We start from the raw sequence: 21,667 nt of genomic DNA on the forward strand, positions 1-21,667 counted from the left end.
GTACAACTGGAAACAGCTCTAAGAACAAACAACACCTGAGCAGCTCAACTACCTGTCTAAGAACAAGGAGCTATTATTCATGTTCTACATTAAATCTAGTCACACCAAAACTGAGTAACCATCTTTGTAACCAGAGCACAACCAGGTGTTTTAGCGGGGGACACCTCTGCCTCACAGCAAGTCTGTCCTAAACTGTGTGGGAGTTTGTGTGCAGTTAACATGTTCTCCCAGTGTCTATGTAGGTTTCCTCAAACTTCCCCTACCATTCTAGACATTACATATATGTAGATCCCTCTGGGCCTATAAGACCACACTGAGAAACTCAGTGTGGCTTCCTGTCTGTAAAGGCAGTTCCTAATGTAAACAGAAGCTGCAGTAAGAGTGTGAAAGTATGTATGCATAAACACAATGATACACCAACACTTTACTAGAATTTTATTGGATCATTTTACAAGAAAATTAAGTGAAAAATGTCACAATAAAAGAACAGCTAAGACCATCCATGGCCCCCACTCACACAGTGCAGGTTATAGTTCAGTCAGCTGCTCCAGAAGACGCTTTGAGCGTTTAAAAGGAAACATGGTCACAAGTCTAACAAAGACTGAGGTATGCATCTATGATGCCAACACTGAACACAAAGGAATGTAACAGTGGAATACGAAAGTTAAAAAGTACAAAATTCAATTGCATGTTTGGCAGCTGCACAAACCCTGCTGCCACATCCACCAACACTAAACTACACGAGCCGCCCAAGGCACAGATGAGTTCTACATGCCTCAGGTGGGAGCACCCAAATCCAATACTGCACCCAGAACAAGAACCAAAACACCACTTTCAGAGAGCATGAGGCTGAGGAAGCACTACTGTGGAGTGTGAAGAGTGTAAACCGTGGCACTGGACAGTGACAGTGTAGAGCCAGTTCAGTCTGAAGAGAAGGGATTGTGTGGTCCAACGCCCTACTCCAGAGCTCCAGGGGGCTGTGCGCTCCACTGCCCCACCACAGAGCCCCAGAGCTCCAGGGGCCACAGCCTCACACTGTCCGAGGGTTGTACTCTGGCAGCTTCTTCAGTTTGTCCTGCTCCTGCTCAGTATCTTGTCGGGCGATAACCAGAGAATGGGAGTAGCCCATGGTCACCTGCAAACATGCATACACAGTGTTAGTGGCTCATAAACAGCAGCTTTGTTGATGAGGCTCAAATGCACACAGTGGAAAAACAAAAGAGTACAATAAAGGCAGTATTCAAATGCATCATTAGCTAACACAGGTTATTTACATGAACTATGATAAAAGCAGCTTATTCATGCTGTCATTAGTTACAATACAGAAGGTGCTTGTTTGAGAGACCATGCTTAACCCACTGAGCCACAGTTGCCTCAAATAAGTAAAATGGCTCTAGCCTTTTAAAAACCTGTCATCTACATAGATTTGCAATATGCTGTTGTTGATCCTGGGGTCTCACCTGCTCCACGTAGATGCCGTCCAGGGTCTTGACCTCCTGAGCGCTGGTGGACGACTTGGCTTTGTTGTCCCCATATCCCTAAGAACAGACAGTCAACAGCTCTGCCACATACACCAACAATAAACTCCAGACTCAATCAAATCTTTGTAAATTATTTTTAACACAGACACACAGGGGAAGGGGCTACCAGAGTGTGCAAAGGAGACTTCAGAGTTCCTCTCTGCCCTGGCCAGTTTATGCTGTAACCACTGTTGTACTGTAGTTGAGAAGTAGAGGGGGAGATTCCCTACTACCTTCTCCTGGTCAGAAAAGGTCAAATAAAACAGGGGTTCTTTTCAGGTCGGGACCCTCAAAATATTAATGCAACCGACTGGGGACCCCCACAGTGAAATTGACGCTGACAGCTGTAATCATTTCAAGTGGCAAAACACGTTCAATCTAATTTTCTGTTTATTTGAATGGTTTGTGATGTTAAACCTAATGTAACAATATGTAAGAAATATTAAGAAAAATTTAGAAGAAAAAAAATTAGGAAGAGTGATCCATTTAATAGAAGGCTTCTAAGAAAAACAGCTAACATGTAAAAAATTATTTGACCCACATCACAGAATACATTCAAATGTCAAATAAATGCTGATGGATCTGCACTAACAAAACATCAACAGTGCACATTTGTCACTGCCATATGAAAGTGATTCATTTAATAGAACACTTAGATATTGGTGGCATTTGTGGGCTGTGCTCTGACAGTAGAGGGTGCCTCTTCCACAGGAGAAAGAACAGCACGTTCAAAAGCCAGAGTTCTGAACATTCTAATAAAGGAACCAATCTCCGTTCAGCTGTAGAGGATTCACTCAGAGGTTAGAGAAGTGGGGAGGAAGAGAGAACCTGTGTGTGTTTGTGTGTGTGCGTGCAGGGTCTCACCAGCTCTCCAAAAGTGGGCGATGGACCCCAGCTGATTGTACTCTCATCTGCAGCAATAATGATACTGCTTTTCCTGTTCACAACAGAAGCAACACACATTAAACAGGTGACTACAAAACCCCTTCACTAGATAGACGAGGATCACAGCTTATATTTACTTATTTGGACTAGATGTTGCTAGATCACAAACGCATAAAATCCTTACATCCCCTCAGATAGGAGGCTACGATCCACTCGGACCAGAACCTCTCACCACGAGGACTCATGAATACAAACACCTGCCACTGTATAACATCTGTTACTGCCACTTTGAACAACTGTAATTAACCTACTTGCACTGTTGTTTATTGCATATCAAAGTCTATTTTACTGTATTTTAATGCATGGCCTTATTTTTATTTATCATAGTCTATCTCAGTGCTTCTCAATTATTTTCTATCATGCCCCCCCTATAAAGAAGAAAAAATTTCGGTACACCACCTTACATGATGCTCAGTGCTTGCTGCTTTAAGTGACATTTACAAAGCGGATGATTGTTAATATTTGACACGTTTATGCTAAAAAAACCTCCAGCGTCTTATCAGCGTGACTGAGGTGTAATGAGGTGGCGCCTTAACTTATTTGTCTTCATACTGTCCCCTGCCACAGCAGACACCGGTCTGTCCTCGTGTCCCACTGGAGTCACGGTGAAGCCCAGTGCTCCATACTCTTCGTCAGACTCCTCCTCTTATTTTTCGTGTGACTTTACCTCCGTCTATCTCCGCCTTTCTTTTCATCCCTGTTAAAATGTTTTCCATAGTGTCTCTTTAGCAAAAGTGTCTCTTGTTCACTGTCCTGTGTCACGATCTGTTCACTCTCTCCTGCTCTTTGCTGTGTGTGCGCTGCGTACAGTACTACAGTGTCATACGCGGAGTCATACGCGCCCCCCCCCCCCCCCCCCCCCCCGGTATCTCACCGCGCGCCCCACTATTTGAGAACCACTGGTCTATCTAATATTATTTGTTTTATGTTGCATCATAACACCAAAGCAAGTTCCTAGTTTGTGAATTTTGTTCACTGACAATAGCAATAAATATATTCTGATAAAACTTTCCAATCATTACATGTGTGTGCAGACAGAGTTCACACTATACTACAGCAAACTCAAAACATGGGTCAGGGTCTACAACTGATGTTGTAGAACAAAAACACATTTTATTCAGCCACACACTATGTGGTTCATGATGTTTAAACCATGGCAAATGTGTGGACAAACTCACCCACAAGCCAGGCTGCGGATCTTCCAGCCGCACAGGTCCTGCACCATCTTTGGATACATGGTGCATTCTCTACTGGTGTTGGTCACTCCCCAGAAGAACAGGCCTCCTGTAAAGCCCAAACTCATCAGATATGGCATGTACCATAAGGAAAGTACCAGGGCGGGGCATCTCTTACCCATCTCATTGACAGCAAAAGAACATTGGTATCCCGTGTAGATGAGAGAGGCCCCACGGCCCGGGAAGTCAAACAGCTTCACCAAGCGAGGAACCATCTCATCCTTCTGCTCCGTGTGGCCAAGGCGGCCATAGCCCCCAAAGCCCCAGCTGAACACACGCTTCTGAGAGTCCAGCACGAGCTGCGGGCACACACACACACAGTGATGGGGGGAAGCTCTAGCTTCTAAAAAGAAACTAGATAAATAGAAAAATCACTCACTGTGTGGTTGGCTCCACATGCCACATCACGAACCACCACATTTGGAACAGGCATAATCTGACCGTCTTTGGACTTCTCGATGAAGAGGGCTACTCGCCGAGGGATCAGCTCACAGTCAAACTCTATTCTATTTGACCTAGCTATGTACTTGCCATCACTGTTGTGACCTAAAATTTAAGTATAAAATTATAATTAACATTAGTTCATAACAATTAATTACAGATTACAGAAGGACACATGTTTGTTTCTATTCCATGTAGTGGGTCATACATACCCAGTTGTCCATAATCTGGACAGCCAAAGGAGTACAGGTTTCCTTTGCAGTCTACCACCATGCTGAACTCAGCCCCACATGCCACCTTCACCAGAGGCTGCCCATTGTATGAGATCTGAAAGAGACAGATCATTGGGATTTGTTTTAGAAACACAGATCAAATACAAAAGTGCATGACAACAGTGAACTCTAAAATCATAGTTACAGTAAACAGAATTTTAGATGTCTAACATCTCCAGACTGACCACTCTGATGTGTTAGAGCACACCAAATAGATTAATGAATAAAATCCATAACACTCACTGCTGCAGGACTTAGCACAGCGTCTGTCTGGCTGCCTTGTCCCAGCTGTCCCAGTTTGTTCTCTCCAAAAGAGTAGGCTGTGCCATCCTCTGTGGACACAGAGCATTACTCTAAAGAACGCTGTGTGTGTATTTTTATGTGTGTGTGTCTACAGACCTGTCAGGGCCAGTGTGTGGTTACGTCCACATGCTGCAGATACAACCACCTGATCTGACAGAGCCTCGATGAGCTTCGGAGCGTCCAGACGTTTCGTGTCACCATGTCCCAGCTGGCCCTTGTCGTTTCGCCCTAAGACACAGAGCCTTTAGCTGAGAGCCTGTTTAAAACCTTCTGACACACGGATAGCAGAGCAGTGCACTCACCCCAGCTCCACAGCTTGCCCTCAGCGGTGATGAGGAGGCTGAAGGCTGCACACGGCCCGGACACCACACAGCTCACCTGGATGTCATTCAGACAGCCATAGCGATGAGGGCCCCACAGGTTCTGCCCCAGGTTTCGGAAAGCCGCTGAAATGCATACAAAAAAAAAGTCTGTACAGGGCTTCCAACTGTGCAAGGGGCTAAAGATGGGTAACCAAAATCTTAGCAGTCCAATGGATAAAGAAGCTGCAGCGCTATTGGTGCTCTAAACAGTGCTGAGGAGTCGCAAATGGTATTGGATGATTTCTGCATTATGTATCTCTGATTGTGTGTGTGCACATGCTTATGGTGCTCCTCTGCTCCGGGTGGACACAGACACAAGTGGAGAACAAAACATGTAGAAAGGCTCTAACACCAGGCCAAACAGGGTCGTCAGGTCCTGTGCACGGGACGCATCTTTAAGAGAGTAAGTAGTCACGCTGCCAGCGCGGAGAAAGAGCAAAGATGTATGATCTGCAAGCACATGCTCCATGCATCTCATAATCTCGCACATTTCTCCAAACTTTGTAGAACATAGAGGCTCCTCCGTGAATGAAGAGTAAGCACCAAGACAACATATCACTGGCCAGTTATTTAGTCTTCATGAAATAAAGTTGGCTGCTGCAGTGTCCTACATTGTAACCAAAATATTCAACACTTAAAAATAAGTTTAAACTTCTTAATTTAGTCACTTAAAACAGGCTTATTTTATTTTGACAAATGAAAATAATTGATTCCTCTACTCTGAAACATTTAAGCATAAATCATTTTATTATTACCATTAAAAGATTGGATAGATAAGCAGTATCAATAAGAGTAGTAGTATCAATAAATCCTTAACAGTATAGCCATCCCTACTAGGGACAGAGTCAAATGTCTGCCCCTAGCAGTGTGCTGGTAATTGACAATTAATATGGCCAAATTTAATTAGCACTACACATACCTTGTTGTTTGGGTACCTCTTTTCTTCCAATCAAATCCCAATTGGTCGCTCCAAAGATTAGCAACTGTCCTTTCGCCTTTGGGCACTCAAGTTTCTGTTGAAAGTGCACACAAGAGAGGAGCATTTAGCGATTTAGTTTTCATTTTTCATCTATCTTTCAATTTTGCTGTTTATAGATAAAATAATTTAATTTGTATGTATGTAACAAACAATCCAAAATACAGAAATCTCTGTATGCATTATGTCTGCATATCCTGGAGAAAAATGTGTTTAATAAAAACATGTATTATTAAAGCTGGTTACGTATGGTAGGTATGGTAGGGCATTTGTCCACCAGCTGCCAGGTCAAACTGTTTGGGCCTATTGTTGTTATTGTTGTTGTGTCCAAGAGTAAGACAAAGAACATGTTGCAGGGGCCAGAGAGGGCTTCCAGTATAAGAAAAATCTACACTACAACTATGGGAGTTTAACAAATGTAGTGATACGGTAACATGACTTTTTGTAATGGTGTGATGCTACACTAGAATTCATAGAATACCTGTTTTGTATAGAAAAGAGAATGAAATGTGAGGATAATCTAAGTAAGTTTCCAACATGTAACAAAGGTGTATTAAGTAGTACTGCCTCTCCACAGATCTGACCAGTACCTTGTTCTGGTAGAGACAGATTGACTGGAATGTTCCACAGTATGGTATTAAATTTCAAAGCAGTAATGAAGACAAGTAGTTGGTAGACCCTCAACCAGAAAAAGTTACACAGTGCAGCTTTAACAAGGTTTAGTGCCAACACGTGACAAGCGAAGTGCTGCTCGTTCAAACCCTCTCAAACATACTATTTTCTCTTTGAGGTCGTCTGCCACAGTGACGGGCTGCAGTCCGGACTTGGCTGCAGGTCTTCCAGGCTTTTTATTGTTCTCCTGCTCAAAGTCAAACTCTTCATCACTGCTGAAGTCGCGCTCCTTCCTCTTCCCACCGCTCTTCTTCTTTTTCATTGCACCGTTTCCAGACACCTCTGTCACCTTCTTACGGGGCATCTCTCAATCCAGACTGTCCTGTAGCAACACAAAACACTTCAATCAATCCAGACTGTCCTGTAGCAACACAAAACACTTCCTTCAATCGATCCAGACTGTCCTGTAGCGACACAAAACACTTCAACTTCTGCCCTGCTCCTGTAAAACTCACAACATCAACACTTTAAGTCACAGCAAAGAACATTACACTCAGAGGACACGCTGTATTCACTTGTCCCCGCTTCATTTGATGACATTTTGTTTAATTCTCACTTCTAAATAAGCCGGTAGAGCTTTAAACGTGTCCATTGAGCTGCAGCAGACAAAAGCGCAGTAGCCGTGGTGCGTTTAGCATCACGGCTAACATTAGCGTCATTAGGCTAAGCAGCTAAGTCGCTCTTTGTTCACTCAATTCTTTTGGAGGTGGCTTGTACTCCAACAAATGGTGAAATTATGGAATTGTATGGCACATGAGGTGACCAACTTTTACTAAAACAACACGAAAACCCCGGAATTATCTCAGGCGTGGAGCTAAATGACATTATTTGAGAAGGGCTCACGCTTTCTTCCCCGTGTAGCTAATAGCAGTCAAAAACACGGAACCTAAACAAAAATGCTGCTAGTACACAAACTTTTATATGCAGTTGTGTGGCATTTTAGGGCAAGTTACGCCTTTGCCAATGACAGGGATTTGTGATTTCGTGTCAGTCTAAATGTGAAACAAACAAAAATATATTTAATGTACCGGTAATTTCCTGAATGAGCAGCTCTCAGTCCGTCTCCGTTTTGATTGATTTGAACAAAAGAAGCTGCAGTCTGCTTTTACACCACGTGGTTTGCTTTTACTATTCATACAGGAAACAGCGAGCCCTCCTCCACCCTCCTCCACCCTCCTCCACCCTCCTCCACCCTCCTCCTCCTCCTCCTGCTGCTGCTCTCTCCGGATCTCTCCATCCCAGCACCACGCTCTGGGATCCACGGATGAGCCCGGAGGAGGACCAGGAGGAGGAGGAGGAGGAGGAGGAGGAGGAGGAGGACACCGGGCACAGCTCCAACATCCAGCCGCCCCTCCACGACCTGGTCCCGCGGTGAGAAGAGCATCAGAACTAAACAGTCACAGCTGAGGTGAGGAGGGTTTGAGAGGAGGGTTTGTGAGGAAGGTTTGAGAGAGGAGCGTTTGTGAGGATGAGGGTTTGAGAGGGGGGTTTGTGAGGAAGGTTTGAGAGAGGAGGGTTTGTGAGGATGAGGGTTTGAGAGGGGGGTTTGTGAGGAAGGTTTGAGAGAGGAGGGTTTGTGAGGATGAGGGTTTGTGAGGAGGGTTTGTGAGGAAGGTTTGAGAGAGGAGGGTTTGTGAGGATGAGGGTTTGAGAGGAGGGTTTAAGAACAAGGTTTGTGAGGAGGGTATGAGAGAGAAGGGTTTGTGAGGAGGAGGGTTTGAGAGGAGGGTTTGTGAGGAGGGTTTAAGAAGAGGGTTTGAGAGGAGGGTTTGAGAGGAGGGTTTAAGAAGAGGGTTTGTGAGGAGGGTATGAGAGAGAAGGGTTTGTGAGGAGGAGGGTTTGAGAGGAGGGTGTGTGAGGAGGGTTTAAGAAGAGGGTTTGAGACGAGGGTTTGAGAGGGGCTTGTGAGGAGGAGGGAATGTGAGGAGGGTTTGAGAGTAGGAGGGTTTGTGAGAGGAGGGTTTATGAGGAGGAGGGTTTGAGAGGAGAAGGGTTTGAGAGGAGGGTTTGTGAGGAGGGTTTAAGAAGAGGGTTTGAGAGGAGGGTTTGAGAGGAGGGTTTAAGAAGAGGGTTTGTGAGGAGGGTATGAGAGAGAAGGGTTTGTGAGGAGGGTTTGTGAGGAAGGTTCAAGAGAGGAGGGTTTGTGAGGATGAGGGTTTGAGAGGGGGGTTTGTGAGGAAGGTTTGAGAGAGGAGGGTTTGTGAGGAGGGTTTGTGAGGAAGGTTTGAGAGGAGGGTTTAAGAAGAGGGTTTGTGAAGAGGGTTTGTGAGGAAGGTTTGAGAGAGGAGGGTTTGTGAGGATGCGGGTTTGAGAGGAGGGTTTAAGAAGAGGGTTTGTGAAGAGGGTTTGTGAGGAAGGTTTGTGAGGAGGGTTTAAGAAGAGGGTTTGAGAGGAGGGTTTGTGAGGAGGGTATGAGAGAGAAGGGTTTGTGAGGAGGAGGGTTTGTGAGGAGGGTTTAAGAAGAGGGTTTGAGAGGAGGGTTTAAGAAGAGGGTTTGTGAAGAGGGTTTGTGAGGAGGGTATGAGAGAGAAGGGTTTGTGAGGAGGAGGGTTTGAGAGGAGGGTTTGTGAGGAGGGTTTAAGAAGAGGGTTTGAGAGGAGGTTTTGAGAGGAGGGTTTAAGAAGAGGGTTTGTGAAGAGGGTTTGTGAGGAGGGTATGAGAGAGAAGGGTTTGTGAGGAGGAGGGTTTGAGAGGAGGGTGTGTGAGGAGGGTTTAAGAAGAGGGTTTGAGAGGAGGGCTTGAGAGAAGGGCTTGTGAGGAGGAGGGAATGTGAGGAGGGTTTGAGAGTAGGAGGGTTTGTGAGAGGAGGGTTTATGAGGAGGAGGGTTTGAGAGGAGAAGGGTTTGAGAGGAGGGTTTGTGAGGAGGGTTTAAGAAGAGGGTTTGAGAGGAGGGTTTGAGAGGAGGGTTTAAGAAGAGGGTTTGTGAGGAGGGTATGAGAGAGAAGGGTTTGTGAGGAGGAGGGTTTGAGAGGAGGGTTTGTGAGGAGGGTGTGTGAGGAGGGTTTAAGAAGAGGGTTTGAGAGGAGGGTTTGAGAGGAGGCTTTGTGAGGAGGAGGGTTTGAGAGGAGGGTGTGTGAGGAGGGTTTAAGAAGAGGGTTTGAGAGGAGGGCTTGAGAGAAGGGCTTGTGAGGAGGAGGGAATGTGAGGAGGGTTTGAGAGTAGGAGGGTTTGTGAGAGGAGGGTTTATGAGGAGGAGGGTTTGAGAGGAGGGTTTGTGAGGAGGGTTTAAGAAGAGGGTTTGAGAGGAGGGTTTGAGAGGAGGGTTTAAGAAGAGGGTTTGTGAGGAGGGTATGAGAGAGAAGGGTTTGTGAGGAGGAGGGTTTGAGAGGAGGGTTTGTGAGGAGGGTTTAAGAAGAGGGTTTGTGAGGAGGGTTTGAGAGGAGGGTTTGTGAGGAGGGTGTGTGAGGAGGGTTTAAGAAGAGGGTTTGAGAGGAGGGTTTGAGAGGAGGGTTTAAGAAGAGGGTTTGTGAGGAGGGTATGAGAGAGAAGGGTTTGTGAGGAGGAGGGTTTGAGAGGAGGGTTTGTGAGGAGGGTGTGTGAGGAGGGTTTAAGAAGAGGGTTTGAGAGGAGGGTTTGAGAGGAGGGTTTAAGAAGAGGGTTTGTGAGGAGGGTATGAGAGAGAAGGGTTTGTGAGGAGGAGGGTTTGAGAGGAGGGTTTGTGAGGAGGGTGTGTGAGGAGGGTTTAAGAGAAGGGTTTGTGAGAAGGGTGTGTGAGGAGGGTTTAAGAAGAGGGTTTGAGAGGAGGGTTTGAGAGGAGGGTTTGTGAGGAGGAGGGTTTGAGAGGAGGGTTTAAGAGGAGGGTTTGTGAGAAGGGTGTGTGAGGAGGGTTTAAGAAGAGGGTTTGAGAGGAGGGTTTGTGAGGTGGATTTGAGAGGATCCGCCTCACAAACCCTCAGAGGTTTGGTGTCAAACAGCTCATTGGTCTTCAGAAATGAGAGATGGGCTAAAATCAAGCCCCAATCCTGCCATAATGTGTGTAGTTCAGGCAGCAGGAGAGTTTGACCCTTTTTATACCAGTAAGGTATAATTACCTGTCTCCCAGTGTGTGATTAAAGTTGCACTGTGAAACGTTTCTGATGGTGGGTCTGCTTGTCTTTATGGATATGTTATTTTTTATATTTTTAGAAATGAAAACTTCTGTGATGAAAAGATGCTAAATGGATCAATTGAATTCCATACTGTGATTTAATGTCAGGCCTCACACACTAGAAGTGGTACACAGTGGTGAAGTTACATGCATTATTTGTCAGTGCACAGAGAAATGTTCCTGTGTATTGGATTGAAGCAGTACTAATTAACTCTTCGATGTGCGTGCAAGAGTCAGGACAAGCCTACAGGAAAATGCAGCGCTGGAGAACAACATTAAGATTTGAGGAAATCTCGAAGTTCTCCCAGGCCTCCTCTGGTCTTGTTTGCAGTAGATGATGCAGAGGCTCTTTGTCCAATGAGGTAATATGCTACAACACATTAGCAAGACCCAGATGTTTGTACATTTGATATTGTCATGTAATAAAACTGTTTTTAGTGAATTATTGTGGTTATGTAGTAGTTTAGTTTGTAGTAGTGTTGTCATTTAAAAAAAATAAAAATAAAAAATAATATTAAAATAAATCCGTCAGTCTAAGCTATTCATAATTAATCATTTTAGTTTAAATGTCACTTTAACCATAGTTTAATATTCAAGCAGTCAATATTGATCAGTACAGTTGCTTTTCATGTTAATGACAATAATATGGGTAACAGACCATAGGAGAGTGAAAGAACTATAGTCTCTCTTCCATCCATCCATTTTCTTCCGCTATATCCAGGGCTGGGTCACGGAGGCAGCAGTTTCAGCAGGGAGGCCCAGACTTCCCTCTCCACACACACTTCCTCCAGCTCCTCCGGGAGGACCCCAAGGTGTTCCCAGGCCAGCCGAGAGACATAGTCCCTCCAGCGTGTCCTGGGTCTTCCCTGGGGCCTGTTACCAGTGGGACATGCCTGGAACATCTCCCTAGCGAGGCATCCCGGAGGCATCCTGAATAGATGCTCAAGCCACCTCAACTGGCTCCTCTCAACGTGGAGGAGTAGCGGCTCTACTCCAAGCTCCTCCCGTGTGACTGAGCTCCTATCTCTAAGGGAGCGCTCAGCCACCCTGCAGAGGAAACTCATTTTGGCCGCTTGTGTCCGCGATCTTGTCCTTTCAGTCATTAAGCAAGTCAGTCATAGGTGAGGGTAGGAATGTAGACTGATCGGTAAATCGAGAGCTTTGCCTTCCGGTTCAGCTCCATCTTTACCATGGTCTGATACAGCGACCACATCACTGCAGATGCTGCACCGATCTGCCTGTCAATCTCACGCTCCATCTGTCCCTCACTCGTGAACAAGACCTCTCTTGTAAGTGGAATTTTTTTTCTTGCCTTTAAAAGATTCAATACATTGAAAACTTTTGTAAAACACAGAGCAGTTGTATTCCTAAATAAATCTACAAACTGCACACTGACAAGACGAGATTGTGAAAGTAGTGATTGTTTTATATGCAAAAAGTCAAGGTTGCAACATAAGACTAGGTGTGAACACTAGGGGGTGCACTTGCATCAGGTTTCAAATAATAATAATACTGCACCCAAATGACACAAGCAACTTGGCGGATTTCTTATTGTTTATGTCCATGAACATTCATTTCACACCTTACCAGAGCCATAATGATTATTGTACCAACTTTTTCACATTTTACACACAAGTGTAACACAAGTGTGCGGCTAAACAATATGAGCTCAGAGAAATGCACCAGGCGTGAGGTGTGCTTGTGTTCTTTATTAAAGCAGTGTCCATGTGTCCTCTCTACATGATCACTGATCAGTGCAGTCACACAATATTCTATAATACACAAAATAGCACTTGAGCTCATAATACAGTATGTACACTGCTGTAGAGTATTTAGAAACTAGAAATATTTACATTAGCATCTGTTCATAAAATTATTTATAACAAATATTTGCCATCATAGACACATCATCATTCAGTAGATATACACCTAAATACACATTTGCATATGTGTGCCTCTGCTTCGTCTGCCCCAGGCCAATGACCCTGTGGGCACAGACTTATTTGCACTTGATTTAGTCAAACATGAAAGCACATAAGGAGACAACAGTGCCATTGCCTCAGGAGTCCAGCAGCAGGCAGTCCTCATTTTCTGAGGCGGGAAGCATTAGCTGCTGTTCATAGTACAGGCTCTTGGCATAATTGATTTCTTGAGAGATTTTTATAGCCAAATTTTCACTGTTGACATGGACCTGCAAAGAAGCACACAGATAAATAAACATTGTATATTTCAGCTAACATGCAGCACAGCTGACATCTCACCATAGGTTTTTGATGAGAGGCCCCAGGAATAGCCACTCCGCTGCTGGTGCTCTCTGCCTTCTTGGTGAGCTGCACATAGACTTTGCCGTGGTCCTTGGAGACCAGGCAGTGGTACAGATCGTCATACTTGACCTCCAGGAAAATGGCCTCCCTGTCGACGTATTCCCCCGGCTTCAGGAAGTACACCACTTTAGAGGAGATGAGCACGCAGTACGTGTCTATGGGTTCCACAGCGATGAAGCTGACAAAGAGAACACAGACTGAGCCCCTGGAGACTGACACAACTTTACAGCATTACACTTAAAAGCATTACTATACAGGGTTTGATGCTCTAAACTAAATGTTGTGTTCTTATGATAAAGACCATACAAATTGATTCTGAATCAGCTCTGCAAGAGAGACACCTACAACTCTGAGTGGATGTTGTCGGTGAGCTGGAGGAGCTGCTCCTGTCCCTCGGCCTGTGTGGCAGAGTATCGGGGCAACAGGCCTTGGGGGCCCTTACAACAGCGAGGCTTCCTGACGCGCTGCACGTTCAATCTGGACAAAAGAAAATACAATGACACACTAAAATAGATTGAATCAAATTTGTAACCAGGTAAGGTGAGACCCACCTGTGGTTACTGAGGCTGGCCATGTCCCGGACTGTCTGTGCTGTTTCAGAAGCAAAGTCCAGAGCTCCAGCCACGGGCTTGGTCACCGTCCCAACCAGGCCCTTCCCTAAACCAGAGAAGAACCCACTCACTCCTCCCTCTGTCTTCACCCCCTCCACTGTGGATGTGATGATGCTGGTCATGCCTCCGATGATCCCTGAGGAGTAGCAAAACACAAGCAGTGAGGATAGAACTGTAAGCCTAGTGCTTACACTAGGACTTAAAATGACCCAGAGGACATACCATGAGCCAGTCCATGGATACCTGCCACCAGGTGCTCTCCACTGGTGGCCCCATGATAGCGGATATACTCCCTTTCACTCTGGTGCCTGTTGTCCATGGTCTTCCCTAGGCCATCCGAGAGAGTCCCTGCAAACTGACCACACACAAAGCCTCAATGGTGAGTTTGCAGTCATCTTCTTTCTCTAAAAACATTCTGATGTGGCTTTAGTGCTATAATTTCTGTCACGATTCTAAAGATTAGGATATAAAAGTGTGCTTACTTTAGCAGCAGAGTTGGAGACTCCATGGGTGACATTCCGGATGAGGCCTCCTACGTTGCCATATTTGATGAGCTCGGACACGCCCTCAGTGACATCATTGAGGAGGCCCATGGGGTTCCCCAGGAAGTCCACTGAGCCCAGGATCTGTGCAGCCTGGCTCAGCAGCTCCTGTCCAGCACACACAGCCACGAGGGTAAGGGAAGCATACTGTTTGTCTCACTTTTTTTTTTCATTTTTAATATTTTTATTGCACTAAAAAACATGCACTCTGTGAGCACACTTCCATCTCCACAAATCTGACTCTTATTTTGCCTGGAGGAGGGCCTCCTCCTGCCTGTTTTTATGGAAATGTTCATTTGGCTTTAATCTTCTCAATATGGTATGAAACCTCCATGGAGAATGTTCCATAGTATGGATTTAACTTTCTATTTCTATGGAATCACGCAGGTGATTTACCACCTCCAGAAAGTTGCATACTGTACCTTCAAATATCAATATTTATGAAAAAATTATTTTAAAAAATGCCTATATTATTGTTGATGTGACCAGTAGTGGGCATACCTCTCTGAAGTGCTTGAGGATATCATTGATAAGGGTCTCCTGGGTCTCGTACGGGTGCACTCGGGTGAAGGGGTACATGTTGATGACTGCATCTTCAAAGCGGATCAGAGGGAAGCCCAGAGTGCCTTTGAGAGCCTGCAAAATCAGGACAGGAGTTGGTATGGTTGTTGATGACCTTTTACAATAAATGCAACGTTTATACATTTTACTGTCAAAATGATCAAAAAAGGATCGACAGAAGTTTTAATTAGATGTGTAGAGGTGCAAAATTGTGCTCTTCAGTATAGGTACCAGTCTCAAAAACAAAGATGAAAAAAACTGAGGCACTCAAAAATACAAAATAATGAAAAGCCTTTATTACCACATGGCAGATAAAGTTAAAATCACGCCAAAGCGTTTTGGCCCTTCGGCCTTCATCTGGGCAAACTCAAAATGGCAGTCACAGCAGATTTAAAGTTGTAGGTATAGGTCACATGATCAAAGTGGGCTGGCACACAGTCATCTAGTGCATCATGGAACATGTAGGCCGAGCAGAGTTTAGTTCTTAACAAGATATTTAAACTATACATACTTCATGTTCACATTCGTGTCAATAACAATTCGACAACTTTCTTAAAAACATTAATGAAAATATGCTATGTAAAAAAAAATAGGCATTGATTTATAATTCTTTCCATATGTTTAAAACATGTGGTTTTAAAGGAAGAGGGAATAATCTAATTCCTCCATTGAAGCCTGGAAACTGAGTAGCTTTGAGAGTATAGATCCAGCAAGACTCTCTCTGAAGAGGTTTTTTCAGTCTATCTCTAGTTGTTTCTGAATTGTGTTCTATTCCACATATCACCTTTGAAATAATGTAACGTTTTCAGAAACCATAAAACAACATTGATGATGCATTCCAGATTTCTCATATTCAGCTTACGCAATTAATCTATTGCAATTGAGTACTGTATAGACTACCAATGTTTGGATAAACCTTTTCATTTGTGTTCCTACCTACAGTTCTGGCCCTACCTTGAGATCAAGAGGCAGTTTGTGAGAGGTAAAGACACTGAGTTTGATCTGTGGGAGGCTGATCTTCAGGTTCTCAAAGTAGTATCGCGTGGGTGGTCCGGCATTCTCATTGGGCTTCTCGTGGATGTTCTCGTCCAGTCTCTCCAGCTCTGTAAAGAAGTGTGTATGAGCCTATTGATGCTCACAGACATCTATACACTCTGAACACTCTGAACACTCTGAACACTCTGATAACGCACCGGCCTCTGTCTCCCCATATCCAAAGAAATGCAGCAATTTGAGCAGCAGCTTCTCCTCCACGATCACAGTGAAGCGACGAGTGGTCACCATTAAGTGCTGTGGACAGAGGAATACCGTTACCCTTGGCCTGCTCTCAGTGAGCTGCATGATGAAGTCTTCTGCCATGTCAGGGTTAATTAGTGGAATGTTAAGAGTGTGCAAAGCACTAATCAAAGCAAAGGGTAAAGGCTATTTTGAAGAATCTCAAACATAAAACAAGTTTTAAGTCACACGTTTTTGTTTACTACATCTCGCATGTTCATTCATAGTTTTGATGCCTTCAGTGAGAATCTACAATGTAAATTGTCATGGAAATAAGGAAACAACATAAATGTCCAAATTATTGTGGTATTGAAGGTCTTTGAATTGCGACTGTCACCAATCTTGGTGTTGTTTTAGATAGTTATCCTATCTATATCCTGGGTTGGATCAACTGCTTACAGTTAGTCCAAACTGCGGCGCGCATGCTCACAGCCACCAGGAAATAAGAGCACATTTCTCTTATTTTAATTTTTGTTGAAAACTCATTTGTATGCACTGGCTTTTAACACAAGCTGAGCAGAACTTTTGCACTGCATTGTTTTATTGTGTTTTTGTATGTTTTGTTCTGTAAGATTTGCACTTTATATAACCTTTGTACAGCACTTCGGGCAGCTGTAGTTGTTTTTAACTGTGCTTTATAAATAAACTTGAGAGGATAGACTTTTGACTGGTAGTGTAGAGTTGGCACTAAAGGCACTAAAGGTTATGAAATTATTGAAATTAACTTTCTTGGATATTTATCAATCAATTAATCCAAAATGAGAATGATAAATTATAATATTTGTCAATTTCTGTAATGATAAAATCACTGATAATACAAAGGTCCATGCACAGGGCTATTATTTATCGACTTTTCTAATGCCTAATATGTGAGTGTAGCAGAGTGTATCACCTTGAAGAGCTGGGTGAGCTGCCGAGTACTGGGCACTTTGACAGAGTTGACCTGGAGGGCATCCCCTGTGTCTGTCACACTGCTGTCCCCAGAGGTGGGGCTCACACACAGCATGACCGGGTGAGTGGTGCCCAGTAGCTGGTTGTCCACCTGACACACACATATGCACACCCACAACTAATCAATATTCTTGACTTCAATGAACAAATAGAAACACTGAGGGAAATAATGCACCATTAAAGAGCCTGTACTGATCTTCTCCCCATTTATTTGTCTAAATTTGTCTCCCCGGAGCAGTACAGATGTACTGGGGCAGTCTGAATCTAATTATAAAGCATTTTATAGTCTGGAAGTGCGTATTAGCGTGCTAGTTTTTTTTTAACATTACCATCACTGCAAAACTCCTCATTGATCTCTGAGAGCTGTGAAAAGCTTATAAACTCATCATGGTGAATAATTGTGATGCTCAGAATATAAAATGAACTTGTTCTGTTTTTCACATTTTTAATACAGTATAAATCTGGTACAGCGCCTTTAATAACAATAGTAAATAGCCTTGACTCATGAGAGGAACACTGCATTTTAACTTGGGATAAGATACATAATAATCCATGTTTTGGAATATTCATGCAGTTGCACGATGTTTTCAATCCAACCCTTGAAGCTTCACAGTTCAAAAGATTTATTGTTGTACAAACATGTGTGTCCAGTTTTGGGGAGGAACTAAAGTTGTATTTTGATAAAGCATTAATGATGATTATTTGTCAATTTCTAGTAAGACAGTTGTAAGACAGATATCTAATTTTTAAAATGAAAATAAAAACAAAGCAATAGTTTGTTACTTCTTGTATTATTGATTTTTGGTTAGATATACATTTGCATATGGTCTATTACCATTTCTATGGATTTATGGCTTTGACCTGGTAATAAAAACTCCTCATTTAATAGTTCATGTGAGTACTTAAAATAGTTGATGGCCATTTCACTGACCCTTTACAACTGATTAATCTGCTGTTGCAGATATCAAACGGCCTTATCTATACAATGCCAAATGCTGTATTCATATGAACACATCCTCAGAACAGATCCTTGAGTCAGTGTCAAAAAGGAGAGTGCACTCACCTGAATGCTCTGGATGCTGAGCTCTAAGACCTCATTAGCTGCAGTCCTGGTGAAGTGGACGTTGATCCCACACAGTGTGGTGAAGACAAGCTCCTCTGGCACCCTGTTGACCAGGGACACCCCCACCCCATCGTCTAAGTTCACCAGCACCTGCACACAGACAGCATGTGCTTGGGTCCATCACGGCCTCCTCCAAACATAGTACACTACAGTAAGTAAAGAGTGATTTTACAGTGCCTCCTGTACCTCCAGCTCCTGCTCCACCTCCTTGAGCTTCTCTTCCTTGTCCGACTCCAGCTCTGTGGTGGGGGAGCCTGACATGCTGCGGCGGAAGTTATCACTGATCTACACACAGGAGAAGACACAACTTCTATAGGACAGAACCACTATACTATGTGTCCAAAGGATATGAGGGAAAACATGCATCAAATATAATAACATGGGTGTCTGGGCTTCACTCTGAACACAAAGCCTTAGGCTGTGTGAGACCCTACCTGGAGGACACGGGTGGGTCCGTCTGGGAGCACCTGCACAGACAGCACCCCAGAACCAGGTCTCATCTTCTGGTTGATGAACTGCTGCTCTGGGCTCGGAGCCTGGAGGCCCGAGTCTGGGCCTAGAACCACCTCTGCTCCGTCATACAGACCTGCAACGCCACCTTTGACCTGACAAAGCACAAAAGAGCACTCTAAATTAGTCCAAGCCATGCTAACAGATTATAAAGCAGCATTGAATATAATTTGTGAGAATTATTTGTCTAATATGGAGAGCCCACCTGAACCACAAGACGGGGCAGGCCACAGGTGAGCATGCCCGAGCTGAAGTACCAGGTCTGGGTGGTGCTGCGGCGAGAGTCCGGCCTCCTCAGCATCAGAGGCTCATAACTGGAACAGACTGCCCTGTGACTCTCTTTGTACTGAGACTATCTCAGAAATATATCAACTCCGGATTTAAACTCACCTGTTGTCAGTAACAGCAGCCAAACCAGCAATGTCCAGCACCAGGGAGGAGTCCAGGGGCCGGGGCTGGGCGGGCTTGCTCTGTGGAGGGGAGGAGCCTTCATGACATAACATGCCAGTCCCTGTCATCCTCCAGAGCTGGGAGCGCTTTCCTGGCTCCTGACAAACAAAGGCAGTTAGGTCTTAACTATTAATCCTTTCAGATTTAAAGAGAAGTCTTTCCTGCTTCTTGAGCCATTGAAGAGAAACTAGCCTGTACCTTCTGTTTCAGAATAACTCTCTGTGTCTTGGTGTCCACATCGAGCACAAGCTCAGCACAGCTCACAAGATGCTTTTTTCTCCCATCCACATTCCTGTTGCAACAACACTGGATTTAGAGTTTGAACCAACAGAGTTGTGTGTCATTTCTGGGCCTCAGCTGATTTGAAAATAATATATTTTTTTTTTTGTGAGAACACATTTCACAGTTGTTTTCACAAACGAGGTTATAGAAGCTAGGCTAAGCTATCTTTAGCTGTGACCGGCAGTTAGTGACATACACACACTGGTGGTAATCCTATGTTATGACAGATTATTACTACATTAGTTACATATTTGATATAATTTGTGATTAAACATTTGCATCTGGAAAGCAATCGTTTCTTGTTTGATGAATAAGAAACAAAAACAAAGCTAGAAATCAGCAGTGAAGTTTCTGGTTGAACCCAGAAGTGACATCATCAACTAACAACCCTATAACTTTGCACACGGAGGAAAAGAAAAAGGATTCGTACTGTGAGAACGTGTGAGTAGCAGCGATGTAGATAAAGTTCTCATAGTAGAGCTTATTGTACTCTCTGAAGAAGTTCATATCAGCAGTGACCTCAGATGAGCCCGCCCCCTTGACAGTGAGGCTGAGATAGGGGGGCAGGGTGGGCTCGTCACAGGCGTAGTCCAGCAGTGCTCCGGCCTTCACCTCTGTGCGCAGCTTCATGTCTGCCACCCCATGCTGCCAAAACTGGATGGGCACCTGCAGGCAGTGTTTCCCATTAATACAAGAGACTATGATGACCCCCAATAGTCTAAAATCCTTTACAAACATGATGTCGTTCCAGTTTTTCCACCTGGGGCTTACCTCAGAGATGTTATGGATGCGGAATGGTGGAGGCAGCTGGTCCGTGTCGCTGAAGGAGATCTGATATGTGGCTCCCTTAAGGCTGATCTCTGTGCGCAGAAAGAAGCAGCTGCCCAAAGTGTCTCTGTAATGGAGAAGACAAAGAAGAAGCACTCGCACACAGCCCTACATAATAGGAATAAAGAGTGTGTGGGATGAGTCCACAGTGGCTGACCTCATGTTTATGTGGAAGGACTTATTCTTGTTGATCTCAAAGCCCCCGGACCAGGTGCAGTTGGGTGTGTCCATGAGGCGCACACACAGGAGCTGGTCATAGTCATTGCGAGGCCAGTGGAACACTACACTGGAGCCAGGCAGAGTGGAGATGTAGCCGTCCGGGTTCAATGTTCCCTACAACACACAAGGGATTTTTTTTTTTCCCACAACCCAGCTATACCTAACCTGGTTAACGCTTGTGTTGCTCTCTGAATTGAGTTCTATCCCTTATCAATCTGAAATTTTGCTTGGGACGAGGAGGGACTGCCAGGAGTGTTTTTTTCCTGTCACAACACCCAATTGATATGCTTTAGTTTTTTGCTAAATAAATGTGAAGTATCACCTAATTTTTTTAAAGCTTGGTACTTTGTTACCAAGAATTACTTTAATGTTATTGTTGGAAAACATACACTGTGTGCTTTACATCAAAAGTTATGTGGACAGATGTGTCCTTACCTTTCCTCTTGCAAACTCCCTCTGTGCAAAAGCCAGTTTGTGAGAGGAGCGGTTGTCCAGAAGGTAGCGAGGGGCAAAGGTCACGATGTGGGTGTCTCTGTAGCGCCCTTTCCCCTTCCTCACACTTATACCTGCAAAAACAAGCATTTATAGTTACTATCTGATGCAGATGATTTCAAACAGCCACAAAATATATAATATACTGTGACCATGTCATGCATTCAGCTGCTCACCGATATTATAGATGAGTCCAGGTCTGTTGCCGTGCTGAATGACTTTGACTGCCCGCACGCCGCTACCTCCATCCAGAGAGAATCCCTGGCACCAGCCTGGAACACCATCAGGGTGGATGCCTTTCCCAATGCGCATGGTGCACCTAGATCAGACAGGACACATGAGGTGTACTGTGCTGGGTTGAGTTAGGACATTAGGTTGTGCTGTGGAAGAGAGGAGTTACGCACATAGCAGGCTGCTCCTTGTCAGTGTAACAGAACAGCAGCGGGCTGAGACTCCGGGCCAGCTCATGCTCTTCAAACTGACCCGCCGCATCAGTTTTCCCATTGTCCTGACGAAATATCAATGGTAGACCTGGAAAAGGAGAAATTAAATTGACTTCTATCGGGTATTAAGTGCTAACACATAACGTGTTTAGATCACCATGTTACCTTTTATTGTTTTGAAAATGCTATGTTCACTGGAAACAATGTATCATCATTTTTAATAAGTGTCACTTTTGTTTTTG

General features: G+C 44.4%; 2 protein-coding genes across 3 annotated transcripts in view; both read right to left on the minus strand.

The window, feature by feature from the left end:
- Window positions 1-420: 420 nt before the first annotated feature.
- On the minus strand, window positions 421-7,890 carry rcc2 (regulator of chromosome condensation 2). Its single transcript, XM_033969945.2, has 13 exons — window positions 7,755-7,890; window positions 6,830-7,048; window positions 5,998-6,091; window positions 5,019-5,162; window positions 4,813-4,944; window positions 4,657-4,745; window positions 4,354-4,468; window positions 4,080-4,246; window positions 3,819-3,999; window positions 3,644-3,749; window positions 2,385-2,457; window positions 1,461-1,538; window positions 421-1,135 (listed from the first exon to the last, which is right to left on the minus strand). Exons 2-13 carry the CDS (start codon window positions 7,028-7,030, stop codon window positions 1,031-1,033), a joined length of 1,485 nt encoding a protein of 494 aa, XP_033825836.1. The 5' UTR covers window positions 7,031-7,048; window positions 7,755-7,890; the 3' UTR covers window positions 421-1,030.
- A 4,468-nt stretch (window positions 7,891-12,358) lies between these two features.
- Window positions 12,359-21,667, minus strand: part of vps13d (vacuolar protein sorting 13 homolog D) — a 43,241-nt gene continuing 33,932 nt past the window's right edge. For both annotated transcript variants that reach the window (XM_033969935.2, XM_055222864.1), the window contains exons 47-68: window positions 21,387-21,513; window positions 21,159-21,301; window positions 20,926-21,056; window positions 20,429-20,604; window positions 20,215-20,338; window positions 19,874-20,109; window positions 19,360-19,453; window positions 19,102-19,259; window positions 18,917-19,025; window positions 18,636-18,806; window positions 18,388-18,486; window positions 18,142-18,291; window positions 17,020-17,169; window positions 16,046-16,142; window positions 15,807-15,955; window positions 14,793-14,927; window positions 14,232-14,399; window positions 13,972-14,104; window positions 13,690-13,885; window positions 13,484-13,615; window positions 13,076-13,316; window positions 12,359-13,005 (exon numbers count right to left, since the gene is read on the minus strand). In XM_033969935.2, the coding sequence (XP_033825826.1) occupies window positions 12,874-13,005; window positions 13,076-13,316; window positions 13,484-13,615; window positions 13,690-13,885; window positions 13,972-14,104; window positions 14,232-14,399; window positions 14,793-14,927; window positions 15,807-15,955; window positions 16,046-16,142; window positions 17,020-17,169; window positions 18,142-18,291; window positions 18,388-18,486; window positions 18,636-18,806; window positions 18,917-19,025; window positions 19,102-19,259; window positions 19,360-19,453; window positions 19,874-20,109; window positions 20,215-20,338; window positions 20,429-20,604; window positions 20,926-21,056; window positions 21,159-21,301; window positions 21,387-21,513 (3,251 nt within the window). In that variant the 3' untranslated portion in view covers window positions 12,359-12,873. The remainder of the gene's footprint in view (window positions 13,006-13,075; window positions 13,317-13,483; window positions 13,616-13,689; window positions 13,886-13,971; window positions 14,105-14,231; window positions 14,400-14,792; window positions 14,928-15,806; window positions 15,956-16,045; window positions 16,143-17,019; window positions 17,170-18,141; window positions 18,292-18,387; window positions 18,487-18,635; window positions 18,807-18,916; window positions 19,026-19,101; window positions 19,260-19,359; window positions 19,454-19,873; window positions 20,110-20,214; window positions 20,339-20,428; window positions 20,605-20,925; window positions 21,057-21,158; window positions 21,302-21,386; window positions 21,514-21,667) is intronic.

The sequence above is a fragment of the Periophthalmus magnuspinnatus genome, chromosome 7, assembly GCF_009829125.3.
Source record: "Periophthalmus magnuspinnatus isolate fPerMag1 chromosome 7, fPerMag1.2.pri, whole genome shotgun sequence".
Lineage (NCBI taxonomy): Eukaryota > Metazoa > Chordata > Actinopteri > Gobiiformes > Gobiidae > Periophthalmus > Periophthalmus magnuspinnatus.

Coding starts and splice junctions, on each gene's coding strand:
- rcc2 (XM_033969945.2), bottom strand. CDS start 7,030: ATGCCCCGTAAGAAGGTGACAGAGGTGTCTGGAAACGGTGCAATGAAA. Junction 5,163..5,997: donor AGAGGTACCCAAACAACAAG/GTATGTGTAGTG, acceptor TATGCATTTCAG/CGGCTTTCCGAAACCTGGGG. Junction 1,136..1,460: donor ACGGCATCTACGTGGAGCAG/GTGAGACCCCAG, acceptor GCATGTTTGCAG/GTGACCATGGGCTACTCCCA.